Raw genomic sequence first — 24,060 nt, forward strand, 5'->3', positions numbered from 1 at the left:
AGGCTATGGCTAATCTCTGAGGCCCGGTTCACATGGGGTTTTTTGGTCTGGAAACTGAGGCAGAGGCATTGCACCGGCATCCAGTAGCACACTCGGCTCCGGATTAGGCTCAATGAATGGGCCTAGTCGGGAGGAGGGAGTGTCTTCAGGCGGATTCGCATGTCACTTATTTTTTTGCGGGAGCCGGTCAGTTTTTTTCTGGGAACAGTTTGGTCCGGCTCCCGCAAAAAAATAAGTGACATGCGAATCCGCCTGAAGACACTCCCGACTAGGCCCATTCATTGGGCCAAATCCAGAGCCAAGTGTGTTACTGGATGCCGCTGCAATGCCTCTGCCTCAGTTTCCAGACCAAAAAACCCCGTGTGAACCGGGCCTCAGAGATTAGCCATAGCCTCAAAGCATTGATTTTAATGGGAGCCATCTTTTTGGTCAGTATTTTGAGGCGAATTCGGCCTCAAAATCCTGACCAAAAACCTATGTGTGACCTCAGCTGATTCTTTCTCTTTCTGCATGCACCACCTGGCTGACTCTTAGGGTAAGTTCACACTGGGTTTTTTGGGCTGGATTTTGACGCGGAATCCACATCAGAATCCCCTCTCCAAAAAAAGCCTCCCATTGACATCAGTGGGAGCCGTTCACTTCTTTTTTCTGCTAGCATTTTTTTGCCGCTCGCGGAAAAAAGAAGCGAGCTGCCCTTTCTTGCCGTGGATTCTGCGGCGCAAAACCTCCCTCCCAGGCCCATTTATTTGGGCCTAATCCGGAGCGGATTGCTGTGATATCCAGTCGTGGCTAGCCGTTTTTTGGACCGGATTCTGAGGCAGCCGCTGCGTCAAAATCCGGCCCAAGCACGAAAATGAGTTTGTCCAACTTTCATCTTATGCCCTGTTCACGTCTGCTTTTGTATTCTGTCTGGGGAGAGTCTGTATGGAGACAACCTGAACGGAATACAAACGCAATTGCAAGCGCTGTGCAGTGAAAGCACATGGACCCCATAGACTATAATGGGGTCTGTGTGCTTGGCGCACTCTGCCTGCACAAATCATGCGGACAGGAAAGTAGATGGTGAACTACATACCTGTCCGCACGATCCCTATAGAGATCAGCCGGTAAGCACACAGACCCCATTATAGTCGTTGGGGTCCGTGCGCTTTTACAGCACAGCGCTTTGCACTTGCGTTTGGTATTCTGTTTGGGGGGGGGGGTCCCCATGCGACTCCCCATGACGGAATCCAAATGCTGATGTCAACGAGGGCTTATGTGTATGACTGGCATCAGAGGATAATTACAGAATATTTCCTAGACTTTCTTTCTAGATCTGAAAAGATATCAAGAAATCCGCTAAAGAACCAAAAGGTTTCTCACAATGCGTAAGGATTAGAGATGAGCGAACACAGTTCGGATCAGTCGTTCCGAACAGCACGCTCCCATAGAAATGAATGGAAGCACCTGGCACGGCGACCGGCCGCCGGCAAAGTGTACGTGCCAGGTGCTTCCATTCATTTCTATGGGAGCGTGCTGTTTGGAACGGCTGATCCGAACAGTGTTCGCTCATCTCTAGTAAGGATACAAATTTAAAATTTTATTTTTTTTATTTCTCCAATTTTTTTTTTTTTTTTCTAAACCTAAATCCTGCAATTTTTACTTTGGCCACTAAGCCAGACTGACACTTGGCAATTCTATAGAGTCGTCTTTGCAGCAGTCACCTCATTCACATCACAGAATTACAATAGAAGATAACGCCTCTACAGATAACACTGAGCCATTAATGCATCCTCTACTGATAAGAGATGTGACAGCTTTTCTACGCCCTGAAGTCAATGGGAGGCTTTTTTCCATGTTGATTCTTACGTGGATTCTGCGCCAGAATTAGCGCCAAAATACACCGTGTGAATGGACCCTAAGGCTATCTGCTGCTGCATGGGGCTGTAGATCTATTAGAGCGCCCAGGCTGACCTCTGTCAACCACCAAATAAAACTGTACTAGGCATAGAAGTGTCAGGACTGGACCACTTATCTGGGGAATGACGAGAGGTTTCTGACAGCCATTGTGATGCTTAGGACCATGTGTTACTGGGAAGCTTTGGGTCCTGACATTTATGTTCCTTTGACCCTTTGATATAATTGGTATTGCAGAATGGCAGTGACCTCTTTTAGTTTAGTACATACAATTCTTGCATCCATTGAACTTGTGAGTTTTTGTATATTCTCTGCTTGAGCTTTGCATAATATCAGAATAACCTCCCAGAGCTGCTATTCTGATGTGAAGCGTCTCTCACCCTCATAGATCTTTTGCTTGAAAATACTCCAAAGGCTATACGCCATGAGTTTCTCTTCTTCCATGCCCATCGCAGCCAATGACTCAGAGGTATTCCTTGCTGTATGAGATGGTGCATTGTCATGCATGAAGACAGTGGTGTAACTAAAGTCTTGTGGCCCCGATGCAATCTTTTGTACTTATCCCTATAGCGAATTCTTGATAGTGATGGTTACAGGTGCTAAGAAGTTTAATCCTAATCCCCCTTAGTTTGGTTAGGTTAATCTGTGGGTTTCCTTGGTTTGAGCCAGATGAAAGCTGCAATCTCAGTACTGAGTCAGTGCTTATGGGCCCCCTAAGGCTCCTGGGCCCTGGTGTGACTGCACCCCCTCATGTTACACCCCTGCATGAACATGATTTTGCTGTGGAAGGCATGACTTGTTTCTTTGGAGGAAAGTGGACAGTCCGAAAACCTATAAACTTTACAGAGGTCATTTTTACTCCTTCAGGGACTTTAAAGGGGGCTACAGCTCTCCCCATGATTCCAAACCAGAGTATAACTCTGCCGCCTCCTTGCTGACAGTGCCTTGTTGGAACATGGTGGCTATCTACAGACCATTCAGGACATTAGTATATATGTATCTTTGGGCCCTCTGCAATCATTTGTGCTTGCGAGCACTCTTTAGGGGTGGCTGAATAGTAGGTTTATGCACAACTTCAGCTTCTGTAGGATCCTACACCTTGAAGTTTGTGGGACTCCAGAGGCACCAGCAGCAAATGACAGATTAAAACATCAGTAGGTCCATAAACTGTGGTGCAAAAACCTACGCATTTCAGGAGTGACCTCCCTTACCATGAGTGAGGATGGTCACTCCTGAAACACGTAGGTTTTTGTACCACATCTTATAACACAAAAAATCTTTTCCTGTCAATGTGAAGTTAATAAATCCATCCCATGTTAATATCATGTCTGTCCTGTGTAGCCCACCCCTAAGCCTGCCAAACGGTGGAGTAATTTTAGGAAAACAAGAACCAATGTAGAAGTTATTAAACTTGTTTTAGCTTTATCATAAAAAGGTACAGCACTTAACAGAATAGAAAAAACATAAATATCCCAGATATGACAAAATGCAAACTTCACAAATTATAAGGGAAATCGGATAATCCTGTCCACGGCGAATAAATCCATCTGTATTTATTGTTCTAAAACTGGAAGAGACTTTATTTCGAGATTATTTATGACAAACCAACCAGACAAGCTAGAAAGGGTTAAGGATTTACATTGATTCCAGGATGCTGCTCATCCTTCTCAAAGAAGACATGGATTCCATGCTTATCCCCTCCCACCTTCATGAAATGGATGGAAGTTCTGAAAATCAACCTTTTAAAGGGATTTCCAATTTTTAGAAAATGCGTGCAAATAATTTAAAATGCAGTACAATAGATCACTTAAAGGGTTTGTATTACCAAAGCTGGTTATGACCTATCCGCAGAATCCTATCTGATCCCGAGAACATGTTCCAGCCTCCCATATGTGCACATGGCTGATACGTTAATTTTCTATCGACTGCCAAAGATAGCCGAGCGCCATCTCTTGGAGTCCCATAAGAAATGAATGGAATGCCAACACACACATTCATATGTGGGTGACAGAATCTATTATTGGGATTGGTGGGGAGATTTATGAGTAAACATGCCTGCTGGGTTTGTTAGGCCCCGTTCACACGGGGCACAGGACAGCGTATTTTGGTCCTGATATTGACGCGGGAAGCCACGTCAGAATAGGACCAAAATGCGCCTGCTGCGATTGTCGCAGCTTCCCGCCCCAGAGTAGGCCCAAATAAATGGGCCTAGACCAGAGGATGCTGCTGCAAGGCGGACGCTGCTGCTGCTGGATCAAAATAGAGAGCTAGCGGTCTACATAGACCTCTATTGTGAGGGGGCGGATTTTGAGGAGGATTCAGCGCCAAATTCTGCCTCTTCTTGCCCCGTGTGAATGAGATGAACGCAAAAACTTTTATTGTATTTTCTAAAGGCTTGGAACATCCCTTTAAAATCCCATTACTGTATCATGTTGATAGCTGACTCCATAGTTCCCATTTATTTCAATATAAAATGCACCGATGCGTGGACAATATAGAAGGGAAGCTTTTTGTTGAGATTTCTGGGGGTCTCAGCTGCCATTCCTACATTTGTAAGACATTTATACCAAGCCTGACACATAACTAAATCAGATGTTGGAAAACCCATTAACAACTCAGGTAATGAAATGTAACCATGACGAAAGATTTCACCTGCCCCAGCAGCTAGCGCCATGTAACAGTGCACATTACAGTAATAAACACAAACCTTTGCCATATATCACTTTTGTAGATTTTGAGTGATAGCGCTTTGAAGTCTGAGGCAGTTGGTGCACTGGGGGCGGGGTCTTCAGCTACCTAAAGCACTGCTCTTGTCACTTAGACCCCTCTCATCTCATGCCTGCACCACACCATACAGTGAGAGTTGATCCATTCACTTCTGTCACATCACCTATCTTACTTAAAGGGGTTTACCCTCAAACTTGGTTATTCCGTATCCATAGGAGAGGGGATCATTTACAGATCAGTGGGGGCGACTACAAGTATATTTGGAGTAAAACAAGTTTGACGTTTTATGCAAATGAGGTATTTGGTGCACGAAAGTAACAGTACAAAGTAATATACATAACACATATGCCCGGGAAGATGGCGGACTGTGCACCATGTACAGTAAGTGCCTGGAATCTCATTCTGGATCTCGAAAAAAAAACAAAAACAACCAACTGAAACAATATGTAAAGAATTCTGTAACTTATACTCTGGCCATATCTCTTATATCACAAGGTTTAGTCTTCATGGTGCTTCATGTCTGTCTGTTTTACTTGCACATCAGTAGTTCTCTGTTCAGACAGAATTTGTTCACTTTCTGGGACTGGGGGACCCATGAATTTTTGTTTTCAATACCAAATGCTATCATCAGAGTTATCTATGAAGCAGATTGAGGGTGGCTGAAACAATTGAGCCGCCATTACACCATGCAAACACAGTCATGAACATGTTTGTCCATATTGGCTATTATAGTGGTTCAACCTGATGAATGACACAGGGCGAAGGATGAACAATCTGGGAAGGTTCTGAAAACACTGACAAAAATCATTTGTGGACAGATGAAAATTCCATACACATTCAACTTTTTCTTGGGGAAAAACCCAGGACCATGGTCAGGCTAAGTTTCAATGGAAGAAAATGTACATTCTCATCAGCTTTAGTCTAATGGGTATGTAAGTGCCCCTTTACTTCAATTCAAGTTCATTATTCCCTTATTAGTTTATCTCTATAGTTCTTTTAGTCTCAGCAGAAAACCGAGACCACCAGATGACTATGATGTTTCATCCTGGAACACTGTGCAATAAAAAACAAAATCTCCCATGTCTCCTTAATGTAACAGTGGGATCAGCAAACTCAGGAGCGGCCAGGAAAAAGGTAACATAGGAAAATAGTTAGTACAGATGAAAAAAAGACAGATGTCCATCAAGTTCAATCAGGCGAAGGCAAAAGGCATAACATAACATTCTTTACATTTCCATAACCATCAATGTTATTTTGCTCTAAAAAAGGTACCTAATCCTTTTGAAGCTGTTGCTGCTGTGACCAACTCCTGGGTAGGCTATTCCACAGATTCAGTCTTTACAGTCAAGAAGCCTTGCCAATTCTAGAGATTAAACCTTTTATATCATTATTAATTAAGTTACATAACAGTGGAACTAGCACTGACCCTTGGAGTACACCACTTATTACACAGGACCCAGCACTGATCCCTGGGGAACACCGCTTGTAACAGAGAACCCAGCACTGACCCCTGGGGTACACCACTTATTACACAGGACCCAGCACTGACCCCTGGGGTACACCGCTTGTAACACAGAACCCAGCACTGACCCCTGGGGTACACCACTTATTACACAGGACCCAGCACTGACCCCTGGGGTACACCACTTATTACACGGGACACAGCACTGACCCTTGGGATACACCGCTTGTAACAGAGAACCAGTCTGAGCTGCAGTCATTGACCACAACTCTCTGGATATGATCTTTTAAACAGTTTTCAATCCGATTACAAACTATATTTTCAAAGCCAATGGACCCGATTTTACCCATTGAACATCTATGATGGACAGTGTCAAACTCCTTTGCAAAGTTGTGGAATATTACAACCAAAGCTTCCACTCTGTATATAGTTGCTTAAGAACCCCTCAAACAGTTGGATGTTAAAGAGAACTTTTCATGTTCTCGGGCCCATGCGCTTTTATATATCACTAGCATGCCAACAGTGCCCTTTTCCCATTATGTGCCCTGGGGCAAGAGTTATCGTTGCCGTTACCAATAGCTCTTCACTGTCAGAAGGGCGTTCCTGAAATTCTAGCTGGGCTGGGAGGAACGCCGATCCTGACAGTACTGTCCATAGCTCTGTACTGTACTGTACCGGTATCAAGAGCCTTCGGAACATAACAGGAAAGCGACAGTGCGCTGAATTCAGTGCACTGTTGGCTTTCTAGCGGTATATAAAACCGCATACGCCCGAGAACATGAAAGGTCCTCTCTAAACTCACCAATCTGTAATTACCTGGGGACGTCTTAGACCCCTTTTTGTAAATAGGCACCACATCTGCCCCGTGCCAGTCCCTATGCACTGTACCAGTCACTAGAGAATTTCTAAAAGTTAAAAACAAGGGTAAAGCAACATAGTTCTGTAAGTACTATGACCAGTGTAGATCCACTTTGCCATGTTAGAAGTGGAAAGGCTCACATGATCACAGGGACCGATCAGAGATCACTGGTGACGTCATACACATACATCAATGGTTCCTCAGGGGGTATGTAAACCTCTCCACTTCCACTATGGCAAGTTCCAACATGGATGGGAAGGGGTACCAAGACTGGACAATAGAGCATTGAGGATAGGCGTGTTTTTTTTCTTATGTTTTATAACCACCCCTGAGTTTGTTCCAAGTTCTGGACAACGGATTTAACATAAAATACAAATATAACCAAAATATCTGATTGTTCTTTTTGTTTTCAATCAATGTAAAAAGCTACAATACAAACACGCAGAACATGCAACACATCAGTATACGAACAAATTATAACATAATCCAAATGTCCACAGTAAGGAAAAAACACCATAAAACTCACGACTGTTGCAAGGCAAATAATAGTTTCAGGGGTGTGTGGACTTTCTGGTGTGTAACAAGAGTAGATTTTTGTGTAAAACGTCTACCACACTCAGAACATGCAAATGGTTTCTCCCCTCTGTGGATTCTCTGATGTATGACCAGAGTGGACTTCTGCGTGAAACTTTTGCCACATTCAGAACAGGAAAACGGCTTCTCCCCTGTGTGGATTCTTCGATGGACTACGAGATCCGATTTCTGAGTGAAACGTTTTCCGCAATCGGAGCAGGAATAGGGTTTCTCCCCCGTGTGGCTCCTTTGGTGCACGAGAAGAACTGACCTCTGGATAAAAGACTTCCCACACTCTAAACATGAGAAAGGCTTTTCGTTACTGTGTATTCTCTGGTGTTTTACCAGATGGGATTTTTGCGTAAAGATCTTCCCACAATCTAAACAGGGAAATTGTTGATCATCAGTTTGCTCGGCCTGATTTGTCTCCAGATCAGGTTTCTCTCCAAGGCTTTTCTCTTGATCAGAGCTGGTCAGCTGATGGTCGCTGGTGTGAATTTTCTGGTGTTCTACAAGTGTAGTTTTACGCGTGAAGCTTTTGCGGCACTCAGAACACGAATACGGCTTTTCGCCTGTATGGATTCTTTGGTGTCTTACTAAACTTGACTTGCGAGTAAAACATTTGTCACACAGAACACAGGGGAATATTTTGCCGCCTCTATGAGATGTACTGTGTGTAACAATATCTAGGTTATTTGTGAGCCATTCTCCATACATCGCCGGATCTGATGGAAGTTCTTCACTGTGAGGTACTGAATGTATATGCGGATCACTTTCTTCTAAGGAATCTTCAATGATGTTGTCTTCTATGGCGCAATCTTGAGGTAAGGTCAGGCGTTTGACTGAGGTATTTCTGTTGCTATGTTCTTCTGATGAAAATGAAATACATGAAAATGTCAAAGGCATGGCATTTCTTACTAAAAGACTGATTTAGGTTCAGGCCTCGCATTGCTGGAACGCAGCTTTTTTTTTTGTTGTTGCAGTTTTTTGAGCCAAAGCCAGGAGTGGATTGAGCAGAAGGTAGAGGTATAAGAACTTCCTATATAGTTCCCATTCCTTTTATAGCCATTCTTGGCTTTGGCTCAAAAAAGGCAACAAAATCTGCAACAAAAAAAGCAGCGTTTCCGCAACTTCGGGCCTTAGCCTTAGGTTCAGGCCCCACATTGCTGCGTTTTTTTGAGCTAGAGCCAAATAATGGCTTCAAAAGGAATGGGAAACATAAAGGAAACAGTAATACTATCCTCCCGCTTAATCCACTTCTGGCCTTGGCTCAAAAAACTACAGCAAAGTGTGAAACAAAAAAAAGCTGCATTTCCGCAATGTGGGGCCTCAGCCTAACCCCTGGTTCACATCTGCATTCGGTAATCCATTGGGGGGGGGGGGGGGGGAGTCCATATGGGCACCCCCCGAACAGACTATTGAACGCATTGGCAAGTGGTGTGCAGTGAAAGCACATGGAGCCCATAGACTATAATGGGGTCCGGGTGCTTTTTGTGCACTGTCTGCATGAGTCACACGGACATGAAAGTAGATCATGAAGTACTTTTCCGTCCAAATGTTCCGTACGGACACTGCGCGGAAAGCACATGGACCCCATTAGAGTCTATGGGCTCCATGTGCTTTCACTGGACACAGTTTGCCAATGTGTTCAGTAGTCCGTTCGGGTGGGTGTTTAATAGCTAGGACTTCCTAGCTTTTACCAGTCCCAAGAAGGGGCGTCCTCTGTACCCTGTTTGAATTGAATGTTGATCATGAGCGCTGCCGCTTCATTCAGAGTCTATGGGACTGATGGAGATGGTGTAAAAACATTCCACATACTGAAAGGGTTTTCTCAGGAAACAAAAGTAAAAATTATTTGAAACTATAAGTAAAAAAATGTTGCACCGTCTTCAACCTTATCTTAGTGGTGACAGTCTTTTGTCTTGATCAATTTCCAATGGATATGACCATGAATGTAGGAACTCTATGGTTTAGGAGTTGATAGAAACCCAGCCATGATTTTTTTTTTTTTTTTTGTGGACAGGTTATCAGACACGCATCACTATATGCACAAGAAGATTATGCTGCCACAGTAAGAGTAAGTTCACACAGAGTTTTTTGGTCAGGGTTTTGAGGCTGTATTCAGGTATTTTTTCCAGGAGCCGTTTCTTCCGGTTCCCAGAAAAAAGAAGCGAGATGCTCATTCTTCAGGGTGAGTCGCCTCGCGACATCTGCCTGAAAACACCCCCCCTCCAGACTAGGCCCATTCATTGGGCCTAATCCGGAGCAGAGTGCACGGCTGGATGCCAGAGCAGTGCACCGGTTTTCAGTCGCGGCTACCCGGTTCTTGGATCGGAACCTGAGGCGGCCTCTGTCTCAAGTTCCGATCCAAAAAACCCCGTGTGAACTTACCCTAAGGCCGGGTTCACACGGAGTTACGTGCCGCGAGATTTGGCACGTAGACGCCGCGTGACCCTTTGCGTGCCGTACACGCTCCCATTCATTTCAATGAATGAATAAATGCACGGCCGCAAACTAGCGCGGCGCATACGCTCCCATTGAAATGAATGGGAGCGTGTACGGCACGCAAAGGGTCACGCGGCGTCTACGTGCCAAATCTCGCGGCACGTAACTCCGTGTGAACCCGGCCTTTAAGAGTATGTTCACACAGAGTTTTTTTGCAGGAACATACCTCCCATTAATTTCAATGGAAGTCAGTAGCAGATTTTTTCCTCTGAGGGTAAGTTCACATGGGGTTTTTTGGTCAGGATTTTGAGGCCGTATCCGCCTCAAAATCCTGACCAAAAAGTCGGCTCCCATTGAAATCAATGGGGGCCATTCAGTTCTTTCTTTCGGGAGCTGTTTGTTCCGGCTCCCGGAAAAAAGAAGCGACGTGCTCATTTTTCAGGCCAAATCGCCTTCGTTGGGCCTAATCTGGAGTGGAGTGCATGACTGGACCAAAAACTGGACCAAAAAACCCTGTGTGAACCCGGCCTGATTTTTTCAGCTATAGAAAAAATAAAAGCAACATTCCGCCTTGAAAACCCAATGAAATCAATGGAAGGTGGAAAAAATGCAATGCGTTTCTTTAAATTGAAGTTTCCAGGTCCACACAAAAAAAGCATCATGTAAAAAAACAAACAAAAAAGACACATTCAGTGTGAATACACACTAAGGAAATCACGTTTGAATTCCTGACAATGTCAGATAATGTAAAGTTCTTGCATGTATTCTTGTATCAAGCTGAAAGACTCTCACTATTAAGTAGTTAGAGAAAACTTTAAAATGCTGCCAAATTTCTTTTATTCAGTTTTGCAAACAAAAGTTTTAACTTTTTAATTTCTACAAACTTAAATATATTTAGGTTCATGAAGGTCTGCAAAAGGAATGGAACTATATAAGAAGTACTTATATTTCTACCTTCTTCTCAATCCACTCCTAAATCCAAAATCTGCAATAAAAAAAAAGCATTACTTATTTCTGGTGTCCCTGATCCGCTAGGAAACACCAAGCTGTGCAACTTCCCACCAGTGCACACTCGCACTTTACTAGTAAACAGTCATGGAGCGGCCGCTTCTCCTACTAGCACATGTGCACAGCTGCCGCTCGCTACAGAGTGGTCGGTCCTCTGCAGTGCACATGCACTCTATATGGAAGTTAGTGGCAGCTCGTCACAGAGCGACCGTTTCTCCTATTAGCGCATGTGCACACATAAGTACATGGTTTCCCTTGTACTCACGTGTGCGCATTTGTATGTTACTAAATTGTATTATTGACCTGTGTTTTTTTTTTGTTTTCTGTGGGACACTTCATCCAGCACTTTTATATTTATGTATAGGCTCTGATGCTTTATAGCACAATCGTGACCTTTGACACTGCCATGCTGACCTAGGAAGCGGAGTCACTGTTTTTGTTTGTTTGTTTTTTACTATAAATATGTGATTTGATGGACACAACAGTATATCATGTACATTTGTAAAATGATTGTCCTGAAAACTGTACAGTTTATTCTACTTCAATAAAGACCTCTTCACTGGACCAGCGGTACCTTCCTTTTTGGGGTTTCCCATCCTCAACCTCTTTAAAAGAGAGTCTGTCAATATCTTGTATCCCTTTTCCTTTTTTTGTCTATTTTGGGTTGCTTGTCCTGCTTTCTTTATTTTAAGCATATTAAGCCAGCAACACAGATAGGTCAGGCTCATCTGAATATAATGCTTTTTTCCCCCGTGGAAATTTGTGGCTCTTTTGCAGAGATATATATTTATTCCACAATATGCAAATGAACAATCTGGAGAGCGAGGGAGGCTCAGTTGCTTCAACCTGCTATACTCCATGATGCGTTAATACGCCCTGGTTCCTCACTCCCTTCTTTGAATGATAGGGCCAGGGAGCTATGTTAAAATCCTGCCTGTCCCTGTCACTCAAGGAAACGTAGGTAAAGGAGGGCGCATTAGAAAAATGTTGAGAGCAATAGTCTGGAGCAAAGTGGACACCCTCGTGCTCCAGACTGCTCATTTGCATATTGTAAAATAAATTAATATCTTTAAAAAAGAGGCAGAAATTTTAATGGGGGGAAAAGTTAGATTCAGGTGAACTGGTGTGTATTTTGGCGTGTAATTTTACACGTGTAAAATAAGACAACCATTGACTTCAATGACATTTTTTTAAACGTGTAAAAAAAACACGCCAAAATACATGTCAAAATACACGTCAAAATACACGTGTAAAATGTCATTGAAGTCAATGGGAGTTTTATTTTACACGTGTAAAATTAAACGCCAAAATACATGCCAGTTTACTCCGTGTGAACCACCCCTAAGGGTGCATTCATACGGAGGAAAATGGTGCTGAATTTGGTGTGGAATTCACGTCAGATTAAGCATTGATGCGGATTCCACACCAAATTCAGCACTGTGTGAATGCACCCTTAGGCTCCATTCAGATGACAATTTTTACATCCCTTTAGCCGACCCACTTAAAGGATATTACAAACAGACAGCCAGTTTACATAGTGATCAATGTTAAAAAAAGAAGAAATTATTAGTGTTTTTTAGGGTTTTTGGACAGACACAAGAGTATAACTTACTTTGTTTTTGTTTCTGTCCGAAAATAAAAGATCAATTTTTTAACATTGAGCTCTATGTAAATGGATGGTGATCTGTTTGCATTAATTTAAGGGATCTGATAAACAGATGTAGAAAAGCTGCGTTGCCGATTTAATATGCATCACCTTGGTGACAGGCTCCCTTTAAATCTCATAATAAAAATGAAATACGTCTTAGATTCCCTTTAAAAATCACAGTTTTGACATCTATAAGAGACACCAGAGACTATGTGGCAGATTATACATTATTTTGTTGTTACAATTACCTTGGTTGATATATGTGGGGAAGTCGTCCCTGCACATCTGAATATCTCTTCCATACATTTCTTCATCTTCACATACATCTTCCACTTTAACCACGATAAAGTCATTGCCCTAAATAGTCATAAAAAAATACTTGTGTCAGAGTGTTAAGTGAATTATGTCAGTCTATACTGAAAGATAAATTACATCTTAGTGCAGTTCAACCCCTTGGACAATGTTTAATGTGAATTGAAACGTAAAAGGGTAATAGCTGGTTCATAAAACAGAATGTGGAAAAAGCCAAATATGTTAGTGCAACCTTCACTTATGCAAAAATGGGTGACGTTTTCTAGATTCAGCACATTTAATAATGGACTCATTTAAACTCTGCTCAGTCTCAGCTTGAGAGTCCAGTGGGTGGTCCTATTCAGTGGCCCGCAGCTTTGTCTGTATGACTGCATATAGAAATAGCCGTCAATTACTGGGTAGGCCAGCATGGCAAGAACTGTGAATCAAGGAAATATTGGTTATACTGAATCTTTGACCAAAAACCTTTATTTGGACTGGTCTACCAGAGTGCGAGAAGATCCTTTGGTGGACCCAGGCTCTAATACAGGGGTCGGGAACCTATGGCTCGCGAGCCAGATGTGACTCTTTTGATGGGCCCCAGGGGCAGGGACCCCACAAGCACTATTATACTCGGGTGTCTTTTCGGACCCCTGAGTATAATGATCAGAGGCCCAGGAGAGGTAAGGGAACATAAAAAAACCAGTGTTACTTACCTCTTCGGGCAGGCATCAGGCCTACTTGCATGATGTCCCAGATGTCACATGACCGGGGCCTGCGTCCATATGTGTCACGACGCAAGCCCCCCAGTCACATGACGTCCCAGACGTCATCGAAGATGGCCGACAGCGGCGGAGAGTGCAGCGGAGCCAGGAAGAGGTAAGTAACAGTGTTTTTTATGTTTTTATCTCCCCATGGTCTCCGATTATTATACTCTGGGTCTGACGGAATTACATTTTAAAATATGTGGCGTTCATGGCTCTCTCAGCCAAAAAGGTTCCCGATCCCTGCTCTAATATAATAATGCTCCAGTAGAAGACAGACATATTTTAAGGGTGGTATGCCATCTTCCTTTATGCTACGCCCATGTCATTGGGGCATTTTGGATTGTGGGCACTATCCTGCTCTATAGCATATTGGATAGAATAATAATAACTCACCCACTCCAACCACCCTGGAAAAAGGACAGAGAGAGGAGAAAAATCATGTCCTGTGCATCACCCAAATTTGGTTCTACTTTACTTTTACTGTGAGGAAAGTATGAGAGGAGTAATACCCGCACATGTACACTCTCACTCTATGGAAAGCGTAACTAAACATTCAGACAACTTGGTTTCTGGCAGTATTTGTATCATTAATACATTCTGTAATATACTTTATTAATAAATTTTGGATCCTGTCTGTGAAAACCTGCATTTTTTCACTATTTCACTGTTTCTGTACTGAGAGCGAATCCTGCCGCTCACTGAATGCTACTCTGTATGGAGTATGTAAAATGTAGAGAAAATTAGGGTAGACGAGCGTCACTTCAAACAGTTACGTCTCATGCGATATAAAACATACAGGCTTGCTTTTTGTGTCATATGAAAGAGGAGACTCTTATATATCATAAATATTAGCTATGTATATGCAGCTGTATAATGTTTATGTTTTATAGTGCATGAATATGAACAAATGTAGCACTAGGACACAGAGACAGGAATCTCAAAGCAAAAGGAAGAAGCAAGGAACAAACAGGAAGAAAAACATATCATTGGGAAAGGAGAAAGCAAAATGTCAGACAACTCATAAAGGGCACATCAAATAAAAAAGCCATACACAAAACATACAGAAAAGCATCTACATAATTCTTAAGGCGGTCGACACAAATGTATTTCAGCATAGTATATACCTGATCGTTTTGTGTGGCAATATGACTTTCCTCGGAGAGATCCCGTGAATACAGGTAACTCAGACATTTTTCTGGTGTATTTCTTTTACTGGATCCATCTGTATTAAAAAAAAAAAAAAAAAAAAACATGCACAACGATTACTTTGTGATTATCAAATCATAGGTGAATGTAAGCGACTCTCAATCTCACGCACATTAAACATGGGTACTTTCTACGGTATTAGTGTAATGGTAGTGATGTGTTCTTTACTGTGCATGCCCTTAAGGTGTTCAGTGCTGGCACAGTAGAAAAGGCAGCTGGATCAGATGCCTTGCATCTACACAGTAGAGGAGGCAGCAGTTGTCATCTTGGATCAGCATGGCACACGGCTTCCATTGCTTCCATTAGTATGGCGGTAATCTTCATAGTGAGCACACAGTCTTTTGGCAGTGGGGCATCTCTAAAGTTAGGAGCTGGTGGATTGCTCTGCAATGTTTGACATGTTTGATGTCCATTTCGGCCCTTTTTGGTCACCTGTCTGACTGGTCTCTCTGTTCCCCTTCCTTTTAAAATTACTCATTTTCTGCATTTCATTAAATAAATAAATAAAAGCCACGGAAGCACATGCCGCAAAATAAGACAGGAACAGGACCGGTTATATACTGTATTTTGCAGCCCGGACTGTCGGTTCACACACGGGACCATGAAATTCACGGTAATGTGTACGGGCCCATAGAAAAGAATGGGTCAGTGTGCTATCCGTGAAATACAGGGATAGCACACTGACCATAGCCACGGTCGTCTGCAGGGAGCCTAAGGGTGCATGCACATGATGTAACGCAGCACTGATTCGTGCACGAAAACTCATGTAAGGATCAGCGCTGCAAAACAGAATCCCATTGACTTCAAAGGGTTCCGTTTAGCGCGCGTAACACGTTGAAATCAATGGGAGGCTTTTAACCCATTGATTTCAATGTGTTACACGCACTAAATGGAACCCATTGAAGTCAATGGGATTCTATTTTGCTGCACTGATCCTTACACGAGTTATCGTGTAAGAATCAGTGCAGCGTTACATCGTGTGCATGCACCCTAAGTGTCACTCCTTTTGCCAGTCAATGAAAAGCTTCTCTAACCTGGTGATTTGAGGGTCCATTTATTCCTTCTTAACACTTTCTTGTCCAGATCATTTTCTTCTTCAGAGTCCTAAGTGGAGATGAAAACAATGAAATTCTCATGTGTTATCCTTAAAGAGAGTCTGCCACTAACTGCCTCTACAATGGCATATGAGTGGTTTAGGGCCCCTTCGCACGGAGTAAACGCACGTGTATTTTGGCAAAATACATGTGTAAAAAAATACGTAATTGACTTACAATGACATTTTTTTTACACGTGTAAAAAAACACGTCGAAATACACATGTAAAATGTCATTGAAATCGATGGGAGTCTTATTTTTAATAATAATAATAATAATAATAATAAAGTTTATTTATATAGCGCCAACATATTCCGCAGCGCTGTACAATTCAGATACAAAACAAAGAACTTCATTTCACACAATGGGACTGAGGGCCCTGCTCACAAGAGCTTACAATCTATGAGGTAGAGGGGACACAAGAGGTAGGAGGGGCGGCATTGCTTATACAGTGTTCAGACAATTTTGTAATAGAGGTTACTGTCATTACACAAACAAAGCTTTATGGGCCGTCACTAGTAGTGTCCTTTAACATGTGGATAGAGCATGGACAAATATGTTAGGCTGAAAAGGCATCAAGAACGGAAGGGTTTGCATTAGGAATTGTGATAGGCCTGTCTGAAAAGATGCGTCTTTAGTTTGCGTTTGAAACTGTAGAAATTGGGAGTTAATCTGATTGTCTGGGGTAGAGCATTCCAGAGAAGTGGTGCAGCTCGGGAGAAGTCTTGTATACGAGCGTGCGAGGTTCTGATAATAGAGGATGTAAGTGTTAGGTCATTGAGTGAGCGAAGAACACGGGTTGGGCGGTAGACAGAGATGAGGGAAGAAATGTAGGGAGGTGCGGCATTATGGAGAGCCTTGTGGATGAGAGTGATAACTTTATATTTTATTCTATATTGAATAGGCAGCCAATGTAGCGACTGGCACAGACCGGAGGCATCGCTGTAGCGTCTAGCCTGGTAGATGAGCCTGGCCGCTGCATTCAGAATAGATTGTAGAGGGGAGAGTTTAGTGAGGGGAAGACCGATTAGTAAGGAGTTACAGTAGTCAAGGCGAGAATGAATCAGAGAGACAATAAGTGTTTTTAGTGTCAATAAGTGTCTTTAGTGTATCTCTGGTAAGGAAAGGACGTATTCTGGAGATATTTTTGAGGTGGAGGTGACATGAACGTGCGAGTGATTCAATATGAGGGGTGAAGGAAAGGTCTGCGTCAAACATGACCCCGAGGCAGCGGGCCTGCTGCCTAGGAGTTATAGTAAGGCCTGAGACTGCAATGGATATATCAGGGACAGATCTGTTAGATGGTGGAAACAGTAGTAGTTCAGTCTTAGAGAGATTTAGTTTCAGATAGAGCGAGGACATGATATTAGAGACAGCAGAGAGACAGTCACTGGTGTTCTGTATGAGTGCAGGGGTGATGTCACGGGAAGATGTGTATAATTGGGTGTCGTCAGCATAAAGATGGTACCTGAAGCCAAATCTGGCGATGGTTTGTCCAATGGGGGCTGTGTAGAGAGAAAAAAGCAGGGGGCCTAGGACCAAGCCCTGAGGAACCCCAACAGCAAGGGAAAGAGGGGAGGAAACAGAGCCCGCAAATGATACACTGGAAGTGCGGTCTGAGAGATAAGATGAGAACCAGGAGAGCGCAGTGTCCATGAGGCCGACTGAGCGGAGCATAGTGAGGAGGAGATGATGGTCAACAGTGTCAAAAGCTGCAGAGAGGTCCAGAAGAATAAGAAGAGAGAAATCACCATTGGATTTAGCCGTCAGGAGATCATTGGAGACTTTTGTGAGAGCCGTTTCAGTAGAGTGCAGAGCGCGGAAACCAGATTGTAAGGGGTCAAGAAGAGAGTTAGCAGAGAGATAGCGGATTAAACGAGAACAGACCAGACGTTCCAAGAGTTTAGAGATGAAGGGGAGGTTAGAGATGGGTCGATAGTTAGCAGCACAGGACGGGTCCAGGGAGGGTTTTTTCAATAGCGGGGTTATAACAGCATGCTTTAAGGAGGATGGGAAGATTCCAGAAGAGAGAGAGAGATTAAATATTTTAGTAAGGTGAGTGGTGACAGCAGGCGACAGAGACTGGAGAAGGTGTGAGGGGAAGGGGTCACTACTGCAGGTTGTAGGGCGAGATGAAGAAAGTAGCTGGGAGACTTCCTCTTCTGTAACAGGTTCAAAAGATGAGAATAGACAGTCTGAGGTGCAATTGGTGAGGGTATCAGTACTATGGTAGGTGTGGGAATTAATGCCACCCGGGGCTTGGGCAGTTATTTCCTGACGGATCTTATCAATTTTAGCAAGGAAATACGTGGCCAGGTCATCAGCACTAAGGTCTGTGAATGGCGTCTGCACCTTGGATGTGAGTAAGGAGTGAAAGGTTTCAAAAAGCCTTTTAGGGTTGCTGGAGAGAGAAGAGATGAGGGCGGTGAAATAGTCTTGTTTGGCTAGGTGAAGGGCAGAACTATATGTTTTAAGCATGAACTTGAAGTGGAGGAAGTCTGCAGGTGAGCTTGATTTTCTCCAGAGACGTTCGGCACACCTAGAGCACCGCTGAAGAAATCGTGTCTGTGGCGTGTGCCAGGGCTGCTGCCTCCTATGTGGGACTTTACGAGTGGAGGGGGGAGCAACCTCATCCAATGCATTTTTAAGGGTTTCATTATAGTGACTGGTGGCCAGATTTGGACAGGAGATTGAAGAGATGGGGGACAGAGAGGACTGTAGAGTATCTGAGAGGTGCTTGGTGTCAATAGTACGCAAATTCCTATATGTGTGATGGGTAGGGGTATCTTGTGAAGGGGAGAGGGCACTGATGGTGAGAGACAGAAGGTTATGATCAGAGAGCGGCAGAGAAGAGTTAGAAAATTTAGAAACTGTGAGGAGTCGATGGAAGACAAGATCAATCGTGTTTCCATGTACATGTGTAGCAGAAGAAGAACATTGTGAGAGACCAAGAGAAGTGGTTAATGAGAAAAACTGTGAGGCAGCTGGGGAGTGAGGGGTGTCAATAGGGATGTTAAAGTCACCCATAATAAGGGTAGGAATTTCACTGGATAAGAAGTGGGGAAGCCAAGAGGCAAAGTGGTCCAAAAATTGGTAGGGTGAGCCAGGTGGACGGTAGATCACAGCAACACGTAAGGAGAGTGGGCGGAAAAGTCTGATAGCATGGACTTCAAATGAGGAAAATGTGAGTGAAGGGACCGGGGGAATGGACTGAAAAATGCACTGTGGTGACAGGAGTAAGCCTATCCCACCACCCTGCCTGTTGTCAGGCCTAGAGGTGTGTGAGAATTGTGGGCCACCATGAGACAGAGCAGCAGGGGAGGCTGTGTCTGCCCGCTGGATCCAAGTTTCAGTAAGTGCGAGCAGGCCGAGGGATTTACTAAGGAATAAGTCATTAATGTATTCTAGTTTGTTACACACTGAGCTCCAGAGAGAGCAGCTAAAAGAGACAGGGGAGAGATGAGGAGAAGGAACATGGCAAATATCGATGAGTTTTTTTTTACACGTTTATTTTTTACACGCGTATTTTGCCAAAATACGTGCAAGTTTACTCCGTGTGAACGGGACCTTAGAAGCTATTTTGGGGATGGTAGACTCCATTTTAAGGGTTTTTCAAAAATCAGAACCCATCATGGAGAACCAAAGCTATTAAAATAAAATTATATTAGTCATAGATTTGTGGTCATAGGTTAAATAGTTACACATTTAATAAGACACAGGCCCATCAAGTTCAACCTATAACTCTACAGCACTGATTCACAAGGCACGTGCCATTTTGTTCCCTTCTGCACTTCTGGTCTGTGGGCATATCAGGGTTCGAGTTGTAAGCCCTAAACTTCCTTTACAATAATGTACTGCAACTGCCCTGCTCTGTTCTTTAGCCACTGCTCAGTATTCTTATCAGCTCCAAACACTACCATTCTCCTAGCATTACTGTGCTTCTTTGTCTCATCACATACACATATTCTACATATTGCACATACGCTGACCACGGCATTAGCCAATGTATGCACGATTAAATATACATAAGTGGTAGATACCAGACAACTAATATCACATGCTAGATATATGGCAAATGATCTGTGCAGAAAATGGAAGAGAAGAAAATAGGGCACATGATTAACATCAATTGGGGAGCCTGTGGGGGAAAATTATTCTAAGTAGAGATGAGCGAATAGTATTCGAATCCTAGATTCGAATACCTCCTCTCCCATAGGAATGCATGGGAGCGGCCGATCGCAAAGGGGTTAAGCGCCGGCTGGCTTCAATGCATTCCTATGAGAGCGAGGTATTCGAAACTAGGATTCGAATACTATTCGCTCAACACTAATAGTAAGTAAATTACAAAGATTGTTTACCCCAAATTTTAAGTTAAAAATAAAAATTGGGGTCCAAACGCACACAATGATACAACCTTGTGGTTACTGTATAACATTACCTCTCCAGTCAGCAGCTCAATGATTTTGTTAGTGAGTTCCAGGATCTTTTGCTCATTGCTTCTTTTTGTGATCAAAGGAGATGACTTCATTATGGGGTACTGGATCTTACGCAGTCCCCCTGATACACGTCCACTGCTGGTTGTCAGATGCTCACCAGATTTCTTCTTCACCACCACATAATCCTATGCACAGTGAACATGAATACACAGCGTACAATTTATAAAAGTTGTTTAAACATCCTATACCTTATAGGGTTATTCAGACCCACTCTCATGGAATGTGCATGCAAACTGTCTTCCTACCAATCCGACATTGGACATCGATAGCAGCCACTGCATGCTGGGCAAGACAGTTTGCAGAGTGAACCAACCAAAGTCTAGAAAGTATAATGCACAGGTTCTATTCTATTCATGATTTTTTCTTTATCACCACCGATCTTCTCAGAGTATAGTGGTGTTTCTCTATGCCTGGGGTCAGATTGACGGAAAAGAATGCATTCACATCATCCCATGTTAAAACACACAATTTCCTATTACATTCCCTTGTTTTAATGTCAAAAAATGTGATGTCATATCCTTCCATTTCAATAATTACTAGCATAAGTTTCTTCCCAGAATTCCTCACCCCTTGAATCATGTCAATTTCAAAGGGGTATCCAACCCTTATAAAGGACCTTTCATGTCCTTTATACATTGTGCGTGTTATATACCACTGGAAAGCAGGCAATGCGCAGAATTCAGCACACCGTCAGCTTTGCTGATATTTGTCCCCGTGTCAGAGAGATTGGTGACGTAAATTTTGGTACCTATATCACTGATCTGTCAGAGGACTTACACCTCGGTGTCATTGCTGAGTGTTGAGGAATGCCACCCTGACAGTACAGTCCGACATTCAGATTCCTGCTGATCTTAAAACTCATGGCCAATCTTAAGGATAGGCCAGCGATTTTTTAAAGATAGCATATATAGCACTACTTGGATGAGCAATAGCCTAGATATGGGCGATAAAAAACACTATATAAGGGTGGTGCTCTAAGTGAAAAAAGTCCAAGATAGTATTGAAAAAATAGAAAAAACTTAGCACTCATCCTATGCATTAAAAAGTCCAAACTTTATTATAGATGTCCAGGTAAAAACATATACACGGGAGGAGGCACGCTCAGTGAGGAAGAGCGACAGCTGTTTCGTGCTGTTCAGCACTTTATCAAGCTCTGTATGATTCCTCAAGGCGTCCTGCCTTCTACTTATAGCAAGTCACACAGCAGTAGATTTAAACACACTGATTATTTTTTTTTAAAGATAACCTGTTTAATATGTATTAGAGTAAGATCACAAGACATCATTTCCAGAATCCATCACCTCTCCAGTCAGCAGGTAGATGATCTCAAGAGTGAGGCTTAGTATCTTCTCAGTTGTTTCCTTCTTGTCTCTGTCCATCTCTTTCAGTTTGATCAATGCAAATCAAGCTGGGGGTCGATCTCAGAGGCTGGAGCTGGTCACCTAATTCAGAACAAATGTAAACGTTCCCATATAAGTAATAAATTACAAGACATGTAGAAGGGTATATTGACATAGCAAAATTTATACAAGCTGAAAAATTCTGTTTCAGGAATTTGAAGCTGAATTTTCAGCTTGACCAAATTCCACAGTGGAATTTGTAAATTTGAGCCCTCATGTTTATATGGGAGTAAAGTAAGCTAAACCCAATGATCCAAAAGTCAAGATAATTATATAAATCTCTAAACTCCTTTCCTTTATAATACTCTTTTATGCTACTTTAAACATATTTGGACTTTTTGCTGTAGAACCATGCGTATTCCACAGCAAATTGAATTGGATAAGGAAAGTCTGCAGCAAATGTATGTGCTTTCCACAGAAGCAATTGGCCTGCTGCAGATTTAAGCATGGCTGGAACTGTAATCTGCTATGGATTGTATGTGTGCATGTACCAGGGCGGATGGCGAGGCCCATTAGGCTCAAGTGTACCCACTGCTCAGTTGAGAACTGAAAATAACAGTTTTATTGCCAAAACAGCCTTTAAAATCAGTCTCTTTCCTTGTTAAACTTGCTGTTTCTGTGTCCTAAAGCTTTCCAAGTGATGTATAGTGCTTCTGTAACAGCTGGTATGTGACTGGCAGCAGATACGTAATAGGTAAGTGCTATAATTTTATAAGACAGTCCACTGTGCATTTCTTCTACACTGGGACATGTAGCTGTCAGTGAGTGCGTGTGTCTGCAGTTGTAAGGAGGAAACATTACAACAAGTGTCCAGTATAAAAGCATGAATTAATAAAACTCAACAGACCCCATTGCACGTCAGAGGGATCTGCTGGGTACACGCACACGGCTCAATTTGGAGCTAAATTTTCATCCGTTTGCGTCTACTACCAATCACTGCAATGTTAAAAACAAGAGAGAAACTTTCTTCCATCTTGTTTGTTATTGTTTTAAACAGAAGATAAAGCAGATATGTGTTCTAGATGAATCACAGCACTCACTGGATTTAATTGATTCTGCCTCTTACCATGAAATCCTGAGTCACCCAGGGGCTTGCCAAAACCTGGAGCCGGCCCTACATGTACCCTATAAAGGACATTTTTCCTTTCCGTTCTCCAGGGAGTCTATCATCACTTACTTCCTCCTTGGTTTTGTATGTGATGAACCAAGACTGATTCTGATCCCAGGTCACGTATTTGGAACCCAACACATGCCCCAGAGTTGCTTCACCTCCTCTCCTGGGTTTGCTACTAGCTACTGGTACTATGGAGGCTGGCTTTACTAATATAATGATGTTTTTGGCCAACCCCAATGATACAGGTAAGCAACAGTTAACATGGAAGCGGAGGGATCAGGTGGTGCAGCCCAAGGGCCAGGTGCGGATTCTGATCATGTGATTCCACTTCCGAACTAGCCCAGAAACCCTAAATTCATCGTATACAAAACCCTGCAGGGAGTCAGTCATAAAAGACTTACTCAAAATACTAGAAATCTTACATGACTGCCTCCTCTATTCCAATTCATGAAATGCTAGTACCTGAGACTCTTATTTTGCAAAAGGAGGAAGAAAGTGTCGCAACTCATCATATCGCTACAATTGTCATGTGACAAAAGTCGCCATGTAGCTGCAGTCTAATACTACGATACTGGTGGCATTATGGCGGATGTCATCGACTCTGTTCTTAAAGTGGTAACATTTTGTGGAGAAATACGATACAGAGTTTATACAGGCATACAGTTCTATGTAGTGGTACAGTTCTAATTCTATGAATTACAATATAAAACAAATATATATATTACATTGTGTCAGTCCTATAAACAAACACATAGAGAAGTACAACAATAAGAGTACAATGGTAATTACCTCTCTGAGGAGACAGCTCAGCCTCACAGCTCGGGCACACAAGATCCTACAGCAGGAAAAAGAGACGGTGGAAGGCAAAGGGATCCTGGGAACTGTAGTCTTTTTTGATACAACAATATTAAAAACCATTGACATAACGGACTACGACAAAATGGCTGCCGCATTGCTCATGTGGTGGACAGCACGCTAGACCTTGGTAACCACTCGTTTAACCCTAGTGCTTGTGTATAGAGTAAGCCACTCACGTGATGTCCTCGTTCGGTTTGGAGGAGGGAAGTCTGTATG

The 24,060-nt window shown here is 42.9% G+C and overlaps 1 protein-coding gene across 5 annotated transcripts in view; it reads right to left on the reverse strand.

Moving 5' to 3' along the window:
• The window catches only part of LOC142183210 (oocyte zinc finger protein XlCOF8.4-like), a 106,435-nt gene that overhangs the window by 59,390 nt on the left and 22,985 nt on the right, over positions 1–24,060 (reverse strand). Inside the window, exons 1-7 of one of the 5 annotated variants that reach the window (XM_075258194.1) lie at positions 23,776–23,900; positions 21,774–21,914; positions 20,415–20,597; positions 15,917–15,986; positions 14,801–14,898; positions 12,867–12,975; positions 7,334–8,383 (exon numbers count right to left, since the gene is read on the reverse strand). The exons of 2 other annotated variants lie outside the window; for them this stretch is intronic. In XM_075258194.1, coding sequence (XP_075114295.1) covers positions 7,467–8,383; positions 12,867–12,975; positions 14,801–14,898; positions 15,917–15,986; positions 20,415–20,597; positions 21,774–21,851 — 1,455 coding nt within the window. In that variant the 5' untranslated portion in view covers positions 21,852–21,914; positions 23,776–23,900 and the 3' untranslated portion in view covers positions 7,334–7,466. Of the gene's footprint in view, positions 1–7,333; positions 8,387–12,866; positions 12,976–14,800; positions 14,899–15,916; positions 15,987–20,414; positions 20,598–21,773; positions 21,915–23,775; positions 23,901–24,060 lie in introns of those variants that run through there. 2 more of the 5 variants (XM_075258193.1, XM_075258184.1) reach the window with 2 other exon arrangements.

Source organism: Leptodactylus fuscus, chromosome 10, assembly GCF_031893055.1.
Source record: "Leptodactylus fuscus isolate aLepFus1 chromosome 10, aLepFus1.hap2, whole genome shotgun sequence".
In the NCBI taxonomy this organism is placed as follows: Eukaryota; Metazoa; Chordata; class Amphibia; order Anura; family Leptodactylidae; genus Leptodactylus; species Leptodactylus fuscus.